The following is a 23,899-nucleotide window of genomic DNA, read 5'->3' as shown; positions in this document are numbered from 1 at the left end:
TCTGTTCAGAATCTCTTAATCCAAATAATCTACCGTCCCTAGCTTTTGCTACACTCGTACATAAGCAGGATGGGGAATTGGGAAATTCTTCAAGAATGAGGACCACACTTTAAGTGTGAGAAATCTACTGCAGTCAATACAATCACTGCCACCTTAGCCCAACACACGATGATGATGGAGTCGTTTGTTAACCTGGAAATGATCAGTCATAAGCAACTATTTGCAACTGCTTAAAGTTTATTCATCGTGTTGCTAACTGGGACAAAGAAAAGGATTAAAAACACATTCAAGGAAAAAAATCTTACATAAAAGGAGGAAACATCTGGGAGAGGCAAAATAGTCTGTTTTCTTCTGGAAGCTTTCTTTGCATTTACAATAATCTGTCAATGTCGTATGAGCGTAGTTTTGTAAAAACACTCCTTAACCATCAGGCAGAAGTAAAGCTTGTTTAGATCAAAGCAAATCCAGAAACGCGGGAGAAATTTTAATTCACTCAGTGACTTAAGTAACTGCTTTACCTGCCAGCACGAATCCTTCTCCATGATCTTAGTATACAAGTGATGACTAAGACAGCCATCATGAGACGAGGTAACCACACTCAAAGACTCATGGAATGGTTCCTCTTTGTGTGGATTCATCAGCAAATGAGGCACTTATGGTTCCGTTGTAATCCAGAGAAAAGCAGCAGAACTTAAGTCCAGCTGCTTCATCCGCTGCGTTTAACTTGAACCTTTCAACTTGTATTGCTGCTTGGCGACATCGCCACATTCTGCCCGTTGATCTGGGAGTCACTATCGTCTTTGTCATAGTCCTCGTCTGGCAGGTTGGTCCATCGAAAGTGATGCTGACAGAAGCAGCACGTCTGATTAACGACGAGCTTTAGTCCAGTGACATTTTTTCTGACTGTGCACTGTCGGTTGCATTTCCGGCATTTCTTGAAGAGCTCCAGGATGCACTCTTCATCGACGATCAACTCCGAGGAGCTGAAGGAGAAAAATCTGTCAGGAACGGAGGAAATATTGTGCAAATCGAGGTTATATGTTAAAGATCGTAGGACTTACATGCACGTACCTTCCTAAATCCACCATGTAGTGTCCATCACCCACGCTCAGTGAGGTGTTGGATTCTTCATCCTCATCTGCTTGAACTGTGTGAAACCATTTCCAACAGTTACTTTCAAAAGTAACTTTTCCTGTAGGCGAGTCGCCTCTTTTTGCCAGAGTGGGACTAGTGTGAGGTTGACTCACCTCTATTTTCTTTGTTTTCTGACTCTCTCTGCTCTTCTTGGCGTGGTAATCTTTGACAAGTGGCGTTCTTTTTCTGGAGCTCCTTAAAGACGAGGAACAGAAACCCATCAGAAAGTGGAGTGGAAACAGGCTGCTGTTTAACATTTATAATTAAAAATAATGATTTCTGGGGTGGAAATGTTGAGCTTATTACATCACTTTAATATGTATGAGAGAAAACAAAAACTGCTCTGTTTTCTAACATAAAATCAAACAGCCTAAATTTACTTTATTTAATGTATATAAATACCACACAATTACTATTTAAAGGGATACGCCACCCCCAGGCCAAATTAAGTGTATCCCCGCATTCCCGAGACATAAATAAGTGTGTGGGAGCGTTTTCCTGGCGACCCAGGCATTGTCCGAATCTCACAGCACTGACCACTGCTTGGTTTCGCGTAATACCTCCATGCTTGCGTCGCCGATCGAAATATTACTCCGCTCAACCTCTGTTTCGAACACAGATGGGACAGCTGTATGTTTCAGTCTTAGCACCATCCTTTGCGAAGCGTGGGCCATTTTTTGGTCATAGTCTTCTGGCTTGAAATGCTCCTCGCAAACCCGGTGTTGTCTCAGGAATTCCGAGGGCAGCCAGCCAAAGTCTTCTTCCTTGCTCATCCTTCGGAATTCTGTGGAACATTGTCTTTTGGTGTCTCTTCTGCATGTTCTCGCAGCCCCTTGCTATGCACGTATTCACTATTTTTCTCAGTGAAATCAAACAACTACCGTAGTAACCACACTGATTCAAACCACACCAATACTCTAGCTAGCTAGCCACGGTTGTCTGGGTTGTCCCTGGCTGCTTCACGCTGGTTTGTTTGAGGAAGTCTGGGGTGGGGATTCCCAATGACGTAGCGGGGAGTGTGCGTCGGCTGTGTTGTCTGCACCGGAAACTAGTTCCCAAACCGACATGAGCAAACCAAGGCGCCGTTTACACATACCCGGGTATTTTGAAAAACGCATATTTTCTAACCTTCGTTTTCAAAAAAAAAAAAAACCGTGCACACAGCCCCGTTTTTTAAAAAAACCCCGTCTACATTGATCCGGAGAAATACGCTATCAGGAGCTGTTAAATTACGCCAAGCCTGACGGTGGCAATGTTAGAACAATGAGAATTCCACACAAGCCAATCAGAAGCCTAATAGAGAACCGCTGACAGGCAACTTTCTTCACAACATCAACAGAAGCGCGCATGTGAGTACTCTCACCCTGGATGTGCGGGCGTAGCAGTTCTGATAGGGAAAGGAGTGAAAATCGTGACATCCTGAAATTTTCCCTCCATTCCTCCGGGACAACAAAGCCATTTTCAAAATTTTCCCACCATAAAGCAGTCCGTCCGGGTCTAATCCAGAATCGCCGTCGCTGGCGGTGGTATGGCCAGGCTCTGTCTGCCAACAGAAGCTCCGCAATTGTTGCCCTCCGCGCCGTAATGCGCCTTTGTTGTTCAATACTTTGTAGGAGTGTAATTTTCAAAATCACACAAGCGAGTATAGCTCTCAACAAAATAAATGCTGCTAGTACCTCCATGCTTGCCAGATAAACAATGAATGGCGTTATCCTGCCACTATGGTGGATAGGGGCGGGGCTCTGTACTATGACGACAACTCCGCATTCCATTCTGAAAACTCCGTTTTCGTCTTTCAACCAGTTTACACACAAACGCTAAACGGAGTTTTTAAAAAATCTCCACTTTTGCCGGAGTTTTTTTTTAGCTTCGTTTTCGGAGGAAAAAACTCCGTTTGTGTGTAAACGAAAGGCACAAACGAAGGGAAAGGTCTTCGTTTTTCAAAATACCCGGGTATGTGTAAACGGCACCCAAGCCTTCCGTGTTGATTTACACAGTCATTTGCACTCGATGTGAAAGTACACCACTCACACAGTAATTAGAAGGTAAATCAAGTAAATTAATTCACGTTGGGCGAAATATTTCGATCGGCGACGCTAGCATGAAGATATTACGCGAAACCAAGCAGTGGTCAGTGCTGTGAGATTCGGACAATGCCTGGGTCGCCAGGAAAACGCTCCCACACACTTATTTATGTCTCTGGAATGCGGGGATACACTTAATTTGGCCTGGGGGTGGCGTATCCCTTTAAAAAGTGTAATTTGAGACGTTCTTCAAATAGTTTTGTTTGTTTACAATGATTTAAAATGGATAAAAAGTACTCATACATTAAAGGGATGGTTCAGAGTAGATTCACCCTAGGGTCATTTGAACCGTGACATCCAGCCAAGTAGCCCACCCGAAGTTTTTCCGATCTTGGCCGAACATCAGCTGAGTTACCGAGTTATCCCGAATAGCTTTACCCAGGCTCCGCCCTCGCAGTGACGCAACACCTTCGGCTCTGCTACACTTACTCAGGCCAACTGCTCATTCAGGTGGATTCGAGTTCCCGAAAAAATGGGAACTCCACCCACTTTGTCGGGAAGCAATCAACTTTGAGCAGCGCCAACCAAGGCGGGTTCAAGGTAGTGACGTGGTTGAACTGCCACTCAACCCATGGATTGTACACGGAAGCGCTTCATTCAATATCAACATGGAGCAGCATCAAGCTTTTGACACTGCTGTAGATGCTGTAATGAAAGTGTTCGACGGGAGATTCTTGTTTAAAATCGAGCAAAGAACAGCCCTTGAATCGTTTCTTGACAGGAAAGACGTTTTCGCCTGGCTTGCTCCCTACTGGCTTTGGTAAGAGTTTAATCTACCAATTAGCCCAGCTGGTAGCTAAATCATACGTCAGAGGAAAGAGTGGTGTGATTGGCTTGAGCTTAGGCACAGCCTTTTCTGGCCACAACCAGTAGCAACCCGAGGGAGGCGGGTTGACCAGGCCATTTCGAATCGTATTCGTTATGGTCTTGGTCAGACCAGAATCTCGAAGAGATTTGAAAGTCTATGTTAATCAGGCTAGAATAGCTTATAGCTTAGTATAAGCGCTAACGGAGCCTGGCAGTATCTCCAAAATTACCACACTAAAAATCCCTTGCCATGACACCAAACTTCTACAGTAGTACAAATATGGTCTGTACTCACCAAACGATGCATTTGGAAGTTTGTACATAGTCCAGGAGTTTATAATAATCAACACAAGCCTAATAGCTTCTCTGCTGCTAAAACTTACCTCCACTGTGTCTGCCGGTGGCCCCACTCGTGGAATGGCATTTCTTCTTAGCTGTACTCTTACTCGGTGCACCCTTTTAGACTCCTTGGCAGTTTTAGGATGAATGAAATCGTCCTTATCGAAATGTCGACTACACACACGATAGCGCTTTTTCTTCAGCGTCTCGACCGGCGTCGCGATGTCCATATTCAGAACAACCATCCACTGCTGTAGAAGTTCCTGGTCATTGTGTCTATACGGCAGCTCATGGAAGCTCTCTTGATGGAACAGTTTGCGTTTTAGTCCGCAGCCGGGATAGATACAAGAGTATGGCATCTTGTCCTATCTTTTCACCTCGCGCTGTAGCAGCAAATAACTGTCTTCTTCTTTCGCTGCAGTAGCCCGAAGTAACCGTGTTTGGCTATCCTCAGTCACGTGTACACGGTTGTTTCCGTCAACAAAGTTCCAGACGAGAGTATAAAAAAAAAAAAAATTCACTGAATTGCGATAAAGGCTTATATTTTCAAGGCAACACTTAAAATATATTTCAAATGTTACCTACTATCAATTAGACAAGGATTTCACTTTTCCTTGTGCATATTATGAGTTTCGATGAGGACCTTTACGGGCTCGTCCCAGATCAAGGAAGTGATGTCGACGCAGCTTTAGCAGCAGAGAAGCTATTAGGCTTGTGTTGATAAAAATAAACTCCTGGACTATGTACAAACTTCCAAATGCATCGTTTTGTGAGTACAGACCATATTTATACTACTGTAGAAGGTGAATCTACTCCGAACCATCCCTTAAAGGACAAGACCGTTTTTTTGACATTGGGCCCTTGATTTCACATTATAACATGATGTTCTACTCACCCCTGCTTGTTGTTGGTCATTTGGAGCATTTGGACCATATCGATTTGAGCCAGAGTATTCGGATGCGGAGGTAAGTTCTACATTCAAGCTTTGTGGGTTTAGTTCAGGCCACTGCACTGATCTAAGTGCGAGTGCTAGCTCCCATCAAAATGAGCACGTCTACACATTCAAACAGGTAAGACCATCTTACCTCCGTTTTCTGTGTGGGCTCCTCCGCGGCCATCGGCACAGCATTCTTTTTTATATGCTGGTGTTGAAACTTCTGTCCCTCTTTCTTTTCCCTTAGAGGATTGAAGGCCTCTGGGGAGAAATGCGCACTGCACACCCGATGGTCCAAGCGTCGTAACCGTGGAACGGTGATGTTCGGGTCCATCTTCAAGGCAACGAGCCAGAGCTTCAAAATGTCACGATTACGGAGAGGAAGCCGGTGAAAACTGTACTTCGTCCAAGTTGACATTTTATTTTCGCATCCTGGATATGCGCACACTCGACCCATTGTAACCAAATAGGATTTTCACTAGTCTTCTCTCGGCTTCTTCTGAAGTTGCTGTGCGAATTCAGGTTAGCTACCCGAATGAATAATAAGGCAGCAGTGTAGCGACCCGACGTGAGTGCTTACCAGAGGCGCTAACCCGATGTGAGTACTCCGGATATCCGGGCGCGTATTCCGGATATCCGGGCGCGTATTTACGACAGTTTTACTTCAACTACTTAATTTGAGTAGCACAAACCTAGTTGAGTAGGAGGAGAGAATATGTGGTCAGACTCCTGACAGGTCTGACTCCTGACAGAAGATGGAAGGCTCTCAGTTTTATGAGAACGTAAAAACGTTTTTAAAGACGGGGCAAGTTTTGCCCCTATGGGGGAAGGAGGAAAGATGGAAGGTTCGCCGCGCATCGAAAAACTTTGTACTGAAAGGTAAGCCCAATTTCATCACATTCCCGACTTGACATTTTTTTCAATCTTACTCGAGATATAAATAATAAACTTAATTTATGTCAGCAATTATAAGCCTACCTATCCGCTTGCTCGGAAGCGGAGGCGCATTTATTACTGTCATTAATCATGTTATTACATTTTGTTGTTTAATTTACTCTGTTTTGTCAGAATGTCAATGTTTGTCAGAACTGTCGCTTGATGCTGACTAGCACTTATAAAGGCAGCGTTCACGACAGCGAGCCAAGGAGATGATGTGCGATCAAGACTTTTTTGTTGTTTTACTCTGTTGTTTTGTCAGAATGTCAGTGTGGAATTCACTTGATGCTGACTAGCACTTGGCAGCGAGCCAAGGAGATGATTCGCGATCAGGACTTAACCAGGACTTATCCAAAAGTCTAAATTCGTTAGGCCTTTAATTTTTCTTGTTTTAATAGATCGTCGCATATTTTATGTCGGACCAAAGCGGCAGTACATGCGGCTGGTGGTGACCAGTGACGCGGAAAAAACTGCCGTCCTTAACGAGTGCCACAATCTCCCTGGGTCTGGCAACCACAGAGGTGTAAGGGGTACTAGAAACAAAACTATTGCTGGCTATTTCTGGGAAGGCCAGGCAAAGGACGTCGAGAGCTGGGTAAGTAAGAAGCCTACTTTTATTCAGAATTTTATTCATATCATCTTGTATGCCTAGTTCCTCATTGTGTCTGATTTTGTCGTCACACGCAGTAAAAATGTGAGTGGAAAGAAGTCTCCTATGTGTTGTTATTATTTGTCTAAGGTGAGATGCTGCCACAAGTGTCAGCTCAATGACCCCATCCAAACGGATGCCCCAGCCCTGCATCCCATAAAGGTAGCGAGTTTTTATTCAATTCAAGCAGGCGGTTTGCATTCTTTTAAGAAAAAACATACACAATGTGTGTTACTTTTATGTATCCATCTGCAAAATGTAGGTGACATAAATATGAGGCATTTTTGTCAGGTTACAGATCCCTGGACCGTCATCGGGCTGGACCTTGTTGGTCCACTGAAGGAAACGGAAAGAGGACATAAGTACATTATGTCCATGACCGACCTGTACAGTAAGTGGGTCGCTGCCGCCCCTCTTCCTTCGAAGACAGCGGTGGAGGTATGCCGAGCACTTGTAAAAATCATGTACACGTTCGGTATGGTCCAAAGAATAATAACTGACCAAGGGAAGGAGTTTGTAAACAAGGTGAGAAGCTTTTTACATCAGTAGAACTGCCTTCAATCCAGTTCAGTTGTTGTCATTCTGGCCCATTTACAAACTTGTGGCTCATCATACTTCTCCATGAATGAAATCATTCATCATTCATGGAACCATAATCTTTTTTACATAATTTGTCCACAGTTAAATGAGAGAATTTTTGACATGCTCCACATTAAGCATTCGGTCTCCAGTGCCTATCACCCCCAGACGAATGGCCAGGTAATAAAAAATATGTTTTTTTTTTTTTTTGTACATACCGTGCATGGAATTTATGCTTTAAAAAAATAATTTATTGCATTTTAATTTGTACTTTTTATTAATGTGAAGGATGAGCGGACTAACCAAAACATCAAGCGTGCCTTAAGGAAATATGTGAACGATGCTCATGATGACTGGGATCTGCACCTCGATGCTGTCATCTATGGCATCAACACATCTTCACAGGTGGCTATTCGTTCTAGCTTTTTTCTGTTTCCTGTTGTCTATTTATAATCCTAATGTAAATGTGCTATGTGTCTAGGCATCCACAAGGCATACACCTTTCTATCTGATGTTCCACCGCCATCCAGTGTTGCCCGAGGTGCATAACGCCTGTCCCCTGACAGACTTTGAATTGGGCAATCCAGAGGAGGACATTGACAGTGCGGTCAATAAAATGAAAGCGGTGAACGAGAAGGTCAGTTCTTAAAGACAATAGGTGATGATCAGAATAGGTGTGTTTTAGCCAGGCCTACAATGACTATTGTATTATGTCTACTACTATGTACTACTCAGAGGCTGTCAGTCTATCATGACCACCATGGATACAATTCCTGTTCCCTGAAGCAAGACCATGGATACGCCTGGTTGGGTGACAAATGGGCCAAAGACGCAGGTCCTTTTCAGGATGCCCTGGCAAGTGACTTCTGAAAAGATTATTTATTATTAAATTAAATACCTCCCTCTTCCTTTAACCTGTTCGTAACCAGCCCTGGCAGGGGGCTCCCCTTGGTGGCCGTCGGTCTCTGCCTGAGGTTTCTTCCTGACTTCATGGGTTTGTTTTTTTTCCTCAGACTATACTGAGATTTTATCCCAAGAAAAATATCAAATCAAGTGAAAAGGGAGTTTTTCCTCACCCCTGTTGCCACCAGGGGCTGCATCTGAACACCCTGTTCCTTATGACTATATACCACTTGTTTTTGGTCTAGGCCTTCTGACTCTTGTGGATTTTATTTTATACCTTGTCTGAATCTAATTGCCAGTGTTTTTCCGGTTTGCATATAATATACTTCTGGCACAATTGACAGAGTAAGGTTGAACCTAGTGACTGTCTCAATGTATCTTACTGCATAGCAGTGGACTAACTTCTGTGTTGGTTTTCTTTGTTTGTTGTGCTTCAAGTTCGCAATGTGTACTATACATGTTAATATCAGAGTAGCACTGTGCTTTTATTACTCGCCTGCCCTCTCTGCAACTCTGCACATTTAGAATGTTTTATACAAGAAGAAGAAAATAAAGGAAAGTATATGTTTTGCAACAACTGTGTCCTCAAGTTCTTTCAAACCTGCAGGGGAAATTGTTTGTGTACAGCAGCCCTAGTGATGCCTCACCCTTAATGAGACTGGCGTAGTCAAAGTTTTGACCTGTGTAACATCCCCTGGTTACACATGCACCAGGTTTTCATAAGTTAGACACTTGTTGATACTTAACGGTTAGTGGAATTTCAAATAGCGTTAATTTTTTTTTTTTTGTAGCATACAGAAGTAAAGACAGATTGTCCCCAAAAATGTCAGGTGGCACAAAAACAGAAAATTGTCTTTGGTGTGGCTCCGGTCTTTCTCACAGACATTAGACGGTGCCCAGGTACCTAAAAACTTCCACGTGCTCCACTGTCTGCCCTTGGATGGAGTGGCTGGAACAGAGAGTGAGTGTGTGTGTGTGTATATATATATTTTTTTTTTGTCATTCACCAATGTATGCAAAAGTAATCGTATAAAACCAGTTAGTCTACTGTTTATTTCCCCTTAATTTTGAAATGAAAATGTTTTTTTTGTTTTTTTTTTACTACTATAATTTCAATATTGACTACGCGCATTCAGCTCTTGGTTGGTCTTGTGCTTGACTCCCAACATAGATTAGTGTAATCCTAAAGTTTTAAAACAATGGTGTTTATAAGACTTTCAGTCCAGTCTGCTTGACAGCGCGTGTGTAGTGGTAATGAAGAATCATTCACGGCAGAGAACAGCTAGGCTAATGGTAGACAATAGCACCAAACGGCGTCGTACTAATCTTATATTGTTATTGTTTCGTGTCAACCGTGAGATTACAGCGTGATTCACATCGGGTAGCAGTGGTAGCGCAAAGCATTCGTGATGTTCAAAAAGCACATCTGGGCATATAAATACTCGCCCGGATATCCGGAGTACTCACATCCGGTAAGCACTCGCGTTCAGAGGTGTCAAGTAACGAAGTATTTGTACTTCGTTACTGTACTTAAGTACACTTTTTAGGTATCTGTACTTTACTCCATTACTTATTTTTCTGCCTACTTCTGACTTCTACTCATTACATTTTCACAGAAGTATCTGTACTTTCTATTCCTTACATTTTCAAAACAAACAGCCTCGTTACTCTTGGCTTCAGTTTTTTTTTTTTTTTTTTTAACTCTTGGCTTCAGTTTTTTTTTAGTTTTTTTTTTAACTCTTGGCTTCAGTTTAATGTTTATGTATTTCACGTCATGTGCGCCATCCACACCTAGTGAGAACGAGTGTAATTTGATGGATCATATAACGCAAACACTCATCGGTTAGGCTATTTGTCAAATTTGTGCTGACACACAAGGAAATCGTCATTCGTCAGAAGCAAGCAGGTGTTCTACAAACTGCAAACGCGAAGCTGCGCAAAGTGTATGCCACGCCACAATATCGGATTCAGAAAAAGATGGCGAGAGCGTATCGGGAGATGGAGACGAAGACCAACAAGACCTTCCTCATCCATGGCCCTATCTCAAAGAATTTTTCGAAATAGTCGGGTGCAAAAATGACTCGTGGAAAATGCAATGCAAACTCTGCACACCCAAGACCCACATGTAGAACTAATCAGTTTTAAAATTAAGCTTGCAATTCATATAGTGGCATCTACCTTTTTGTGTGGGTTTTTAATAAAAAAAAATTGAATTTTTTTTTATTTAAAGGTTACTTTATACTTTTATACTTTAAATAGGTTTTGGAGCACATACTTTTTCACTTTTACTTGAGTAAAGAGGTCAAGTTGATACTTCAACTTTTACCAGAATGTTTTTAAACTGCAGTATCTATACTTCTACTTAAGTAACAAATGTGTGTACTTTTGACACCACTGCTCGCGTTGGGTTGCTACAAGCAGGTCTGTGGGCTGTCACTCCAGCCCGCGCACGATGATGACGTCAGTAACACCCACTTTACGACAAATTTCAAAATTACAGTAACCCGGGTGTTTTGAAGTAAGCGACGCACCTCCACGTTATCAGTGCTAGTGTACAGTAATTAATAAATTATAAACAGCATAGTTTGTGCCTGTATAACATTGCCCATAGGAAACCGTTTCATGGCCGAATATCTTCGGAACAGCTCCAAATGACCAACAACAAGCAGGGGTGAGTAGAACATCATGTTATAATGTGAAATCAAGGGCCCAATGTAAAAAAAAAACGGTCTTGTCCTTTAAAGGTAGCGGAAAAATACGTTTTTATTTTACTAAGAAATAAAGTAATTAACTGATGGACTAATCCTTTCAACTCTCAGAGTGCTCAGACGTTCAGATTTACCTCAATTGTTGAAGGCTGTGTAGAAGGAGCTGTGTCCTGCTCAGCTTCGTTTGAACTCATTGTAAACAGGTCTTCATGCACACTTTTACTTAAAAAAAAATATATATATACTTTTTTTTAGTATTTGTCATAATTATTCAATTGTATAAAAGTACAATAGAAGAAAAGATGTGATTGTTTATCAGATAGAAAGCAGTAATTTTATCAGTAAATAAGGAGGAAGGACTGTATAAAACTTTTACACACAGGCGCCCTCACCAGCTTTCAGTTGAAGGGGGCCTTTCAAGTCTCGGCTGATTTGGTCGGAAAATAACTGCAACGACACACACAGTCTGAAGAATTAAAAACACACACACACACACACAGGAGACTTAAGAGCTGAAATGGACATAACTCTCAGAAACATAGGTCTATAGTTTTAATTTCTTATTTTTGGCAGAGCAACTAAATTTCACTCTCAGGCAGACGCGTTCACCTTAGACACATGCAGCCTTTTTACCTTCCCTTTTCCTGCCATCATCATCATATTATTATCTCATGAAAAACACCAGAAAGGAGCAAGAATTTGTGTGTGGCCTTGTGTCTGTGAACGGAGAGGCTTTCTACACGCCTGTCATCGTTGTCACAATCAAACCTGGAGGCAGCCATACAGAGAATATGAAGGTACATCACACAGTGCTGCAGGCTCACCCAAAACGTTCATTTACAACCATTGTTGTCGGGTCAGATTTAGACTGGATTGGCTAAAAATCACTATTAAATCTAGCAAAATCCGACCCCCTTATTTCACAGCTAATTTATCTAAGGTAACAGATTATAATACATTTAGCAATGTATTTATTTCATGGAGTCATGGTAGGTTTAATCATGAGTCACTACTGATACTAAATGTATGTTTTAATATTGAAACCGATTCATTTTTACTTATTTAAAATGTGGTTATGAGGATTGAAATGTACTGAGATACGTTGATAGAGGATTACATTTTGAGTGTTGAAACACCACCCTAAAGTAAGAATTCAGGGTTTTTGGGACGCAAAAGACAGTCGTAGCGTTTCTCAGCAGTTAACATCACTGTGGGGATCAAATGTGGCTGCTTTCAGGCTTGCTATGTTCCCGAGCTTGTCATCAACAACAACAACAACAACAACAACAAAAAAGGGACAGATGAGCCACAATGTGCCAAAATCAGTTTTGGAGGCGGGTTTGGCATTACTGTGTAAAACTGATTTTGGGGGGAAGCGTTAAAAATGAGGAATTCTGACTTTTCTACGCTTTTTCTTGGATTTCTCCTAAACCTACATGTGAATCCATCACGTGAATATAAAATAAGGAGGTTGAATTAGCGCGATTACAAGTTCAAGACGCGCAAAGTTATTTATCTTGTAAATGTCGCGATAACTACAGCCAGCAAATTTCCCAAGGAACAAAATCTATCGGGGTACAGAATCAAGTGTAACACTAATAAAAACTTCCATACTAATAGGCCGTGAGGTGAACCTCGGAAACTCCTTCATAACACCAGGCTTGTTCCACGCTCTCCGTACCAAACACGCTTCAGCTCATAAAAAGATTGAGTTATGTTGAGGTTTAAAAAAAAGTTTCGCCGCTCAGAACACAGTACTTTTTTAGTTCGCAACGTTTAAAGGAATAACTAGTGCCTGGCAAGGCGTATGTACATATTCGGCAGGCGTAATAACAGTTTGGCTCGCGAGAGGTGCCACGGTTGAGACGTCATCAGAATGGACTAATCGGATAGCTGGTATGTCAGCTGAGCTGGTAAACAAACAGCACCGCAGTAGCAGCGCGATCATCCAGCAGTACCGAAGAAGGCGAAATTTCGACCGAAAGATTTGTTACATGCACATGTCCTCTGTTAAGCATGAGGAAACACAGAATTTCACCTGCACAATGTGGAATGGAAGGAATCAGAAGGAACAAATAAAGAAGCACTTGCTGAGTTCTTATACGATGCGTGGCCACATGCTGATCTTACAGCAGTGGGAAGAAACCTCAGCTTGTACATAGCACACCAACACCAATATCACTGTGTGACTGTACTGGAAGGTGTGCAGTCTGTTCATGCTGTGGAAGACCTGCAGTGTGACCACGAAGAATGTGACACTGGTGTTTTTGCATGCACAACATGCTGCACAGGAACATAAGACTGTCATTATCAAGAGCCCTGACACTGATGTAGCTGTGAGTCTGCAGAAAGATTTGCCATGCAGCTTGTACTTTTTCACAGGGACGGGCAACAGAACACGCATAATGGACATTACCAAGGTGTCATCAGCTCTCGGAGCCAGTGTGTGTTCAGCCTTGATTGGGATCCATACATTCACTGGGTGTGACACCACAAGGTTAAAAGAAGACATTTGCTGTGGCATGCGAGAAAGATGTCTACCTGAAGGCTTTCAGAAATCTGGGGACTGAATTTAACTTGGACCACTCTACATTTGCATTACTTTGCAAATATGTATGCAATTTGTACGATCAGCCAACCGCAGAAAACATCAATGAGGATAGGTACAAAGCTTTCTGTATGGCATCATCAGCCTTGCCAGAATTATCTATCCCCCAAACAAGTGATGCCCTCCACCAGCACTGCAAAAGGGCAAATTATCAGGCTAAAATAATGAGGTCATGTGTAAAGCAAAAGATTGGCACTCCATCTCCCACTGGACATGGTTGGCATCTGGAAGATGGAAATCTTCAAGTGACATGGATGACAAGAAATCCAGCACTGACAGTGAGGAATAGTGTGTGTGTGTGTGTGTGTGTGTGTGTGTGTGTGTGTGCGTGCTTTTTTTTTTTTTTTTACCTCTATTCCATTTGTATCATTCCTTTTATCATGGTTATGTATATAAGTTTATGCCGGTTGATGTAAATGCCAGTTGATGTGTATGCCCTACTTGTTTTGACTTTTTTATGTGTTGCATAGTTATTAGTGAATAAATCAATAAATGAATATGGTCCTTATCATTGATAATTAGAATTATTTCCATTCATTAATAAAAAATGACAACATGAAAAGGTAACCTTATCATCCACTTGCACAATAGTTGTTTGTACTATAAATAAAGCACTGTTTGGAATTAATTTAGCCCACGTTACAAACACGTGGATGGTTATCAATAATTATTGGAATTCCATTAATTGATCAAAATGACAACATGAAAGGTCACTTGCATAATTGTGCTTCGTGCTGTAAATAAAGCACTATTTAGAATTTATTTGGCTCAATTCAGAAATACATGAATAAGCATTATCGTTGATAATTATTATTTTATGTTCACATTAAAATGATATTTTGCGAGATTCCTTTCTGTAGGTTAGATTTGACAGCACCAGGCAGGTTGTCATTTTTCCAGTTTGTTGTCGTAAATCGGCAACGTGATTGGTCTAGCGCGGTCACGTGGTGTCTTGTGACGTCAAAATCGTCATTCAGCCGAGGAAAATATTTCTTCAGAAAACGTCTCGATTTAAAAAAAGTACAGGATTCTGTGACGCGTAACTTTTTTTATAAGTGCAAAATAACTTGGTCATTTTTATCAGCTAATGGGCATGTAGTTCGGAGAGCACGGAGCGAGCCTAAACGAAAACGGGGTTCACCTTACGGCCTATAAAGCGTAAATATGAGGATTCGAGTACCGTCCTCCTTCAGATACCGACAAATACCGGGAGCCACACTCCAATGTCGCCCCTGAAAACTACATTATCAGCCAAAATTAAGAGCTGAAACTACATAATCACAGCATTCACACGGAGAGAAAACCAACACGGCTGAGATGAGTTTCTAGCTTAGCTAACTAAGGAAATAACGCTACGACCTTTACAGTTGGGCGTCCAATCGAAACGATTAATTGGCGTACCTGCTTTTAGGTGAACGATAAAAACACATCGAACAGCACAAGCAGGACTGTTGTATGGTTAGCTTTGTTGAAGGGTTTGCAGACTGTTGAGCAGCTTCAGTGCAGAGAAGAAGAGATTATCAGCTGCTCCTGCTGCTCCAGCAATCTAACACCATCACAGCTCTTAGGTTCCTGAAACGCAACACGCTGCAGCAGTTACCAACCTTTTATCAAGTACAAACAGAGGGACTGAGCATTAAGCATCCGTTTGGAAGCTGCTGCTGCTGCTGGAAAACCTCTGGCACGGACCAGTGGTCACTACCACGGACCAGTGGTCACTACCACTAGGGGCGCTAAAGATACTGGTCCTGCAGCTCCTCAGTGGTCTGTCCCGTGGTCCTTGTGGTGTGAATCAGTAGCCCCTTTCACACTGAGGAATAAACCGCGTTTAATCCGCGAATTTAGCGTGTCTGCTGATTGCGTTCACACTGCCGACCCGGGCTGGCGTGTCAACTCGACTCGCCTTTCGACCCGCGTCGGACCCTAGTCTTTTTGCCGAGCCGAGTTTGGTGTGAAAGCAATTGACCCGGGTCGGACGTGGGCGTGGCGTGAGGAGAGAGGACAGAATGGACAGCTGATTCAGAACAAAAGCGACAGGTGAGGACAAGTTTTACTCTGTTTTAGCCTACATCAAGTTCGAGACATTTTTGAAGATGGCCAACTGGGGAGACAAGGAGGTCCGCGAGCTCCTCAGCCTCCGAGCAGAGGACGTTATTTTCCGCCACATTTCGGGGACTATGGTGCTCTTGTATTCTCCGCATATGTTCTTCAGCGGCATCCCACGTTGTGACCATCCACACCCCGTAAAATAACATCTCCATGAACTGCGTATACAATTGCAAAAACGAGTCCTCAAGGTGTATTTAACCCTTTTTTTTTTTAGGTGTATTTAACCCTACCTCCGACGCATGGCTTGTGCCTACGTCATTGTACACGCCCAGCATTTTATGTGTTTCGTGTGACACTCTGCCACTAGGCAACGCCCCCTGAACTCGGCTTCAGGCGACACGGGTCACCTAACACGCCAAGCGTTCACGTTGCTCGACGCGGGTCGAAGGTGCAATTTGGACCCGCTAAGGTAGCGGGTCGCAGTGTGAAAGGGGCTAGTGAGTGGTCTGTGAAGCGGTTTTTGTCATTTTAATACACCTTCTCCCTTTTCAGATCGTGGTGGCAGCACTGTTTGATGAATAAATCATAATCTTTTGTCCATAAAATACAAACTTCTATTGTTTGTATTATTTATGCGGGTCCATGTAGCCATGCCCAGCTCCTCAGTGGTAGTGACCAGTGGTCACTTTCTGCAGCAACAGAAAGAGCCTCACAGATGAGAATGAGACTAATAATTAGAGTGGAAATAAACAGCACAACAGGAAACTTGCTGGCTTTGATTTAATGACTTCAAGTTAATCGAGACACGATGAAATGAACAACAGTTGTCACCATGGAGATTTTGGGAAAAATTAATTCCTATATGCATTGTATTGAGTGTTACTGTGTATAACCTGTAATAACCTCCTGCAAGACACCACCTGTTTTTCTCTCTTCCTTTCAATGAGGGCACTGTGTGCTCGTTATATGATTAAACAACTTTAAGGAGGATGGTGGGAAAGATGGTAGGCTACAGTTTCAAGCTAGCCTTGGCTGCAGGAAGGGAGGGAAAATAGATGCGCTAAGATTGCTTTCTATTATTATTTGAAAAAGGCGGTTTCCCGGTTGTGTCATTAGTGTGACAAAGATTTCACGGGTAAGTGAATCTTAAATCAGTCCGAAGAAGTGTGACTGAAGTACTCCGAAGAAGTGTGAGTACAGATTAAGGTGCTCATTGGAGACGTCCTTTAAGTAAAGGAATATATTCCCCCATTCCACGTCCGAGAATGGGAAACAGTGAGTCTCAGGCTTCTGACCCTCCCGGGGTCCACCAGAAAGGCCTTTTGAACATTTAATGATGGACTTTGTTGAACTCACACCAGCTGAAGGAAAGAAATATGCACTCGTAGTAGTGGACATGTTTAGTAAATGGGTTGAAGTTTTTCCTGCAAAACATGCAAACAGTCACTAAAGCACTGCTGACTGAAATCATTCCAAGGTGGGGCATTCCAGAGATCAGCAGTGATAATGGCAGACACTTTGTAAACACAGCATTGACCGCGGTTGGTAAGTTCCTGGGAATAAGCTTGCGTACACATTGTGCTTATCATCCACAGAGCGGAGGTGCTGTGGAGAGAGAAAATGGTACTTTAAAGTCCAAGCTAGCCAAATGCTGTGAAGAAACGGGTCTGCCATGGATAAAAGCATTACCTATTGTGCTCACCTATATGAGGATGAGAATTAGAGCTCGAGTGAACCTCAGCCCATTTGAAGTTTTATGTGGCAGACCTCCTAACCTGGGAGTGGGACCCCTCCCCTCCACAACTGTTTGTGATGATGCAATGTTGTCTTACTGTAGAAACCTTTCCACTGTCCTCTCTCAAGTTTCACAGACAGTGAAAGCAGCACTTCCAGCCTCAGCAGACACACCCCTGCACCCACTCCAACCAGGTGATTGGATAGTGGTGAAGGAATTTCGCAGGAAACACTTGAAGTCCAAACGCTGGCAAGGCCCGTTCCAGGTGCTACTGGTCACTCACACAGCTGTCGCAGAAAGAGCAACCTGGACTCAAGCCAGTCACTGTAAGAAGGTGCCAGAACCAGTAGATGACTTCCACCCTGACATACATCAACCTAACCAACTCGCCCTGAAGGACAAAGAAAAGAGTCAGCAGTAAAAGCTGTACTCCACCGGTGTGTTAAGTGCTAGTAACCTCTGACACCGAAGATTCAGACATCCTCACTGAGACCTGCAATGAAGCGACGTGATCGTCACACGTGTGAACAATGGCAGAAACTGTTTGTTGTTTGTATTTTATTATTTGTAACCAGCACGTTGTTCAAACGACTAAATTAACTCCTTTGCTTTCAGGTTCTCCCTTAAGGATGACGATGTTTCTGTTTAACTGTTGATGTTTTGATTGTTTATTATTGGACCCTTTATAACTATGATGCCTTTGTTTTAAACTCACGTTGTGTGCGAATGCAGGCTGATGTTTACTGATAAAGTTATTATTTTTCTTGCTTCTTTTGGGTTGATTAATATAATGGTATTATTATAATCAAAAGGGTGGGGTGTAAGGGGAAAATTAAGACACAATGCAAGACACCACCTGTTTTTCTCTCTTCCTTTCAATGAGGGCACTGTGTGCTCGTTATATGATTAAACAACTTTAAGGAGAATGGTGGGAAAGATGGTACAGTTTCAAGCTAGCCTTGAAACTGTACCATCTATAAAATGTTTTTTTAATAAGACCTTAAAATGAAGACGAAGGAGGCGGCGAATTCTATTGAACATTTCAATCAGTTATATTGATCTACTTTTGTCTTTTCAAAAGTATTTTCATATATTTCAAAATAAATATCTTGAATATATTTTATTTGTACTGTGCTTCTCATTTTAAAACTTGTTTATTGCCATGTTTTTGTCTGTCTCTTAATATTTAAAGTTCCATCCATCCATTATCTTCCGCTGCTCCGGGGATCGGGTCGCGGGGGCAGCAGCTTGAGCAGAGAAGCCCAGACGTCCCTGTCCCCGGCCACTTCCTCCAGCTCTTCTGGGGTGACCGTGAGGCGTTCCCAGGCCAGCCGAGAAACATAGTCTCTCCAACGTGTCCTGGGTCTTCCCCGGGGCCTCCTCCCAGTGGGACAGGCCCAGAACACCTCACCGGGCAGGCGTCCAGGAGGCATCCTAACCAGATGCCCGAGCCACCTCATCTGACTCCTCTCGGTGCGGAGGAGCAGCGGTTCTACTCTGAGCCCCTCCCGGATGACCGAGCTTCTCACCCTATCTCTAAGGGAGAGCCCGGACACCCTGCGGCGAAAACTCATTTCGGCCGCTTGTATTCGCGATCTCGTTCTTTCGGTCACTACCCACAGCTCGTGACCATAGGTGAGGGTAGGAACATAGATTGACCGGTAAATCGAGAGCTTCGCCTTCTGGCTCAGCTCCTTCTTCACCACGACGGGCCGGTGCAGAGCCCGCATCACTCCAGACGCCGCACCGATCCGGCTGTCAATCTCCTGCTCCATTCGTCCCTCACTCGTGAACAAGACCCCGAGATACTTGAACTCCTCCACTTGGGGAAGGATCTCATTCCCGACCCGGAGAGAGCATTCCACCCTTTTCCGGCCGAAGACCATGGTCTCGGATTTGGAGGTGCCGATTCTCATCCCAGCCGCTTCACACTCGGCTGCGAACCGCTCCAGCGAGAGCTGAAGGTCACGGCCTGACGACGCCAACAGAACCACCTCGCCAAACCGGACCCCCTCAACGCCCTGGCTGCGCCTAGAAATTCTGTCCATAAAAATTATGAACAGAATCGGTGACAAAGGGCAGCCCTGACGGAGTCCAACCCTCACAGGAAACATGTCCGACTTACTGCCGGCAATGCGGAGCAAACTCTGACACCGGTCATACAGAGACCGAACAGCCCATATCAAGAAGTCCGGCACTTCATACTCTCGGAGCACCCCCCACAAGAGTCCCCGAGGGACATGGTCGAACGCCTTCTCCAAGTCCACAAAACACATGTAGACCGGTTGGGCGAACTCCCATGCTCCCTCCAGGATCCCGCGGAGGGTATAGAGCTGGTCCACTGTTCCACGGCCAGGACGAAAACCACACTGCACCTCCTGAATCCGAGATTCGACTATCCGGCGGATCCTCCTCTCCAGTACCCCCGAAAAGACCTTACCAGGAAGGCTGAGGAGTGTGATCCCCCTATAGTTGGAACACACCCTCCGGTTTTAAAGAGGGGGACCACCACCCCGATCTGCCAGTCCAGAGGTACTGCCCCCGATGTCCACGCGATGCTGCAGAGGCATGTCAACCAAGACAGCCCCACAACATCCAGAGCCTTGAGGAACTCAGGACGGACCTCATCCACCCCCGGGGCCTTGCCACCGAGGAGTTTTTTGACCACCTCGGCAACCTCAGCCCCAGAAATGGGAGGCCCCACGTCCGAGCTCCCCAACTCTGCTTCCTCATCGGAAGGCGTGTCGGTAGGATTGAGGAGGCCCTCGAAGTATTCCCTCCACCGACTCACGATGTCCCTAGTTGAAGTCAGCAGAGCCCCGCCCTCACCATACACGTGTTGACGGTGCACCGCTTTCCCCCCCTGAGCCGCCGGATGGTGGACCAGAATCTCCTCGAGGCCGTCCGGAAATCATTCTCCATGGCCTCCCCGAACTCCTCCAAAGCCCGAGTTTTTGCCTCAGCAACCGCCGAGGCTGCGTTCCGCTTGGCCTGTCGGTACCCATCAGCTGCTTCCAGAGTCCCACTGGCCAAAAAGGCCCGATAGGACTCCTTCTTCAGCTTGACGGCTTCCCTCACCACTGGGGTCCACCAGCGGGTTCGGGGATTGCCGCCACGACAGGCACCGACCACCTTACGGCCACAGCTCCGGTCGGCCGCCTCAACAATGGAGGCACGGAACATGGCCCATTCGGGCTCAATGTCCCCCACCTCCCCCGGGACATGGTTGAAGCTCTGCCGGAGGTGGGAGTTGAAACTCCTCCTTACAGGGGATTCCGCCAGCCGTTCCCAACAGACCCTCACAATACGTTTGGGCCTGCCAGGTCTGACCGGCTTCCTCCCCCACCAGCGGAGCCAACTCACCACCAGGTGGTGATCAGTTGACAGCTCCGTCCCTCTCTTCACCCGAGTGTCCAGGACATACGGCCGCAAGTCCGACGATACAACCACAAAATCGATCATCGAGCTGCGGCCTAGGGTGTCCTGGGACCAAGTGCACACATGGACACCCTTATGCCTTAACATGGTGTTCGTTATGGACAGTCCGTGACGAGCACAGAAGTCCAACAACAAAACACCACTCTGATTCAGATCGGGGGGGCCGTTCCTCCCAATCACGCCTCTCCAGTGCCTCCTCCAGGGACTCCAAAAAGGGTGGGTACTCTGAACTGCCGTTTGGTGCATAAGCACAAACAACAGTCAGGACCCGTCCCCCCACCCTAAGGCGGAGGGAGGCTACCCTCTCGTCTACCGGGGTGAACCCCAATGTACAGGCGCACAGCCGGGGGGCAATAAGTATGCCCACACCTGCTCTACGCCTCTCACCGCGGGCAACTCCAGAGTGGAAGAGAGTCCAACCCCTCTCGAGGAGGCTGGTTCCGGAGCCCAAGCCATGCGTCGAGGTGAGTCCGACTATATCTAGCCGGAACCACTCAGCCTCGCGCACCAGCTCAGGCTCCTTCCCCAGCAGAGAGGTGACGTTCCACGTCCCAAGAGCCAGCTTCAGTAGCCGAGGATCAGACCGCCAAGGTCCCCGCCTTCGGCTGCCGCCCAGCTCACACTGCACCCGACCCCCATGGCCCCTCCCACGGGTGGTGAGCCTGTTGGAAGGGGGACCCGTGTGTGTGGTTTCTTCGGGCTGTGCCCGACCGAGCCCCACAGGCACAGACCCGGCCACCAGGCGCTCGCCGGCGGGCCCCACCCCTGGGCCTGGCTCCAGGGGGAGGCCCCGGTGACCCGCGTCCGGGCAAGGGAACACGGTGTCCAAAAATATTATTCAGGGGGTTTTGTGAGCTGTTCTTTGTCTGGTCCCTCATCTAGGATCTGTTTGCCATGGGTGACCCTACCAGGGGCGTAAAGCCCCAGACAACATAGCTCCCAGACTCATTGGGGCACGCAAACCCCCCCACCACGGTAAGGTGACAGCTCAAGGGGAGGATATTTAAAGTTATTCTCCAATAATTTAAATAAAATTCAAAATATATATATTTAATTCATATTGTCCTCCATCCATCCATCATCTTCCGCTGGTCCGGGGATCGGGTCGCGGGGGCAGCAGCTTGAGCAAAGAGACCCAGACGTCCCTGTCCCCGGCCACTTCCTCCAGCTCTTCTGGGGGGACCCCGAGGCGTTCCCAGGCCAGCCGAGAGACATAGTCTCTCCAACGTGTCCTGGGTCTTCCCCGGGGCCTCCTCCCAGTGGGACGGGCCCGGAACACCTCACCGGGGAGGCGTCCAGGAGGCATTCTCACTAGATGCCCGAGCCACCTCATCTGACTCCTCTCGATGCGGAGGAGCAGCGGTTCTACTCCGAGCCTCTCCCGGATGACCGAGCTTCTCACCCTATCTCTAAGGGAGAGCCCAGACACCCTGCGGAGGAAACTCATTTCGGCCGCTTGTATTCGCGATCTCGTTCTTTCGGTCACTACCCACAGCTCGTGACCATAGGTGAGGGTAGGAACATAGATTGACCGGTAAATCGAGAGCTTCGCCTTCTGGCTCAGCTCCTTCTTCACCACGACGGGCCGGTGCAGAGCCCGCATCACTGCAGACGCCGCACCGATCCGTCTGTCAATCTCCTGCTCCATTCGTCCCTCACTCGTGAACAAGACCCCGAGATACTTGAACTCCTCCACTTGGGGAAGGATCTCATTCCCGACCCGGAGAGGGCATTCCACCCTTTTCCGGCCGAAGACCATGGTCTCGGATTTGGAGGTGCTGATTCTCATCCCAGCCGCTTCACATTCGGCTGCGAACCGCTCCAGTGAGAGCTGAAGGTCACGGCCTGAGGACGCCAACAGAACCACATCGTCCGCAAAGAGCAGAGACCCGATTCTGAGGTCGCCAAACCGGACCCCCTCAACGCCCTGGCTGCGCCTAGAAATTCTGTCCATAAAAATTATGAACAGAATCGGTGACAAAGGGCAGCCCTGACGGAGTCCAACCCTCACAGGAAACATGTCCGACTTACTGCCGGCAATGCGGACCAAACTCTGACACCGGTCATACAGGGACCGAACAGCCTGTATCAAAGAGTCCGGCACTCCATACTCCCGGAGCACCCCCCACAAGAGTCCCCGAGGGACACGGTCGAACGCCTTCTCCAAGTCCACAAAACACATGTAGACCGGTAGGGCGAATTCCCATGCACCCTCCAGGACCCTGCGGAGGGTATAGAGCTGGTCCACTGTTCCACGGCCAGGACGAAAACCACACTGCACCTCCTGAATCCGAGATTCGACTATCCGTCGGATCCTCCTCTCCAGTACCCCCGAATAGACCTTACCAGGGAGGCTGAGGAGTGTGATCCCCCCATAGTTGGAACACACCCTCCGGTCCCCCTTTTTAAAGAGGGGGACCACCACCCCAATCTGCCAGTCCAGAGGCACTGCCCCCGATGTCCACGCGATGCTGCAGAGGCGTGTCAACCAAGACAGCCCCACAACATCCAGAGCCTTGAGGAACTCAGGACGGACCTCATCCACCCCCGGGGCCTTGCCACCGAGGAGTTTTTTGACCACCTCGGCGACCTCAGCCCCAGAGATGGGAGGTCCCACGTCCGAGCTCCCCAACTCTGCTTCCTCATCGGAAGGCGTGTCGGTAGGATTGAGGAGGCCCTCAAAGTATTCCCCCCACCGACTCACGACGTCCCTTGTAGAAGTCAGCAGAGCCCCGCCCTCACCATACACGGTGTTGACGGTGCACCGCTTCCCCCCCCTGAGCCGCCGGATGGCGGACCAGAATCTCCTCGAGGCCGTCCGGAAGTCGTTCTCCATGGCCTCCCCGAACTCTTCCCAAGCCCGAGTTTTTGCCTCAGCAACCGCCGAGGCTGCGTTCCGCTTGGCCTGTCGGTACCCATCAGCTGCTTCCAGAGTCCCACTGGCCAAAAAGGCCCGATAGGACTCCTTCTTCAGCTTGACGGCCTCCCTCACCACT

The 23,899-nt window shown here is 46.2% G+C and overlaps 1 protein-coding gene across 5 annotated transcripts; it reads right to left on the bottom strand.

Annotated features, from left to right (window-relative positions):
• Positions 1-219: 219 nt before the first annotated feature.
• Positions 220-15,329, bottom strand: LOC142378920 (uncharacterized). 5 transcript variants are annotated; one of them, XM_075463914.1, is made up of 6 exons: positions 15,286-15,329; positions 11,466-11,520; positions 11,208-11,295; positions 1,248-1,329; positions 1,072-1,147; positions 220-983 (listed from the first exon to the last, which is right to left on the bottom strand). In XM_075463914.1, exons 1-6 carry the CDS (start codon positions 15,323-15,325, stop codon positions 734-736), a joined length of 591 nt encoding a protein of 196 aa, XP_075320029.1. In that variant the 5' UTR covers positions 15,326-15,329; the 3' UTR covers positions 220-733. The 5 variants fall into 5 exon arrangements, with proteins under 5 accessions (XP_075320029.1, XP_075320031.1, XP_075320032.1 ...); XM_075463916.1 differs by lacking the exon at positions 15,286-15,329 and adding an exon at positions 15,083-15,207 and having other exon boundaries at positions 11,466-11,539; XM_075463917.1 differs by lacking the exon at positions 15,286-15,329 and adding an exon at positions 15,083-15,207.
• Positions 15,330-23,899: the final 8,570 nt, after the last annotated feature.

This window comes from Odontesthes bonariensis, chromosome 4, assembly GCF_027942865.1.
Source record: "Odontesthes bonariensis isolate fOdoBon6 chromosome 4, fOdoBon6.hap1, whole genome shotgun sequence".
Taxonomy (NCBI): Eukaryota; Metazoa; Chordata; class Actinopteri; order Atheriniformes; family Atherinopsidae; genus Odontesthes; species Odontesthes bonariensis.
The sequence above is the reverse complement of the archived record's forward strand: the minus strand, read 5'-3'. Positions and strand labels throughout refer to the sequence as shown.

What these genes read in the sequence shown, in the direction of transcription:
- LOC142378920 (XM_075463912.1), bottom strand. Translation starts at nt 4,723, where the DNA reads ATGCCATACTCTTGTATCTATCCCGGCTGCGGACTAAAACGCAAACTG. An exon ending in AGAAAACAAAGAAAATAGAG is followed by an intron (nt 1,148 to 1,247) that starts GTGAGTCAACCT and finishes GGTTTCACACAG; the next exon opens with TTCAAGCAGATGAGGATGAA. An exon ending in TACATGGTGGATTTAGGAAG is followed by an intron (nt 984 to 1,071) that starts GTACGTGCATGT and finishes TTTCTCCTTCAG; the next exon opens with CTCCTCGGAGTTGATCGTCG.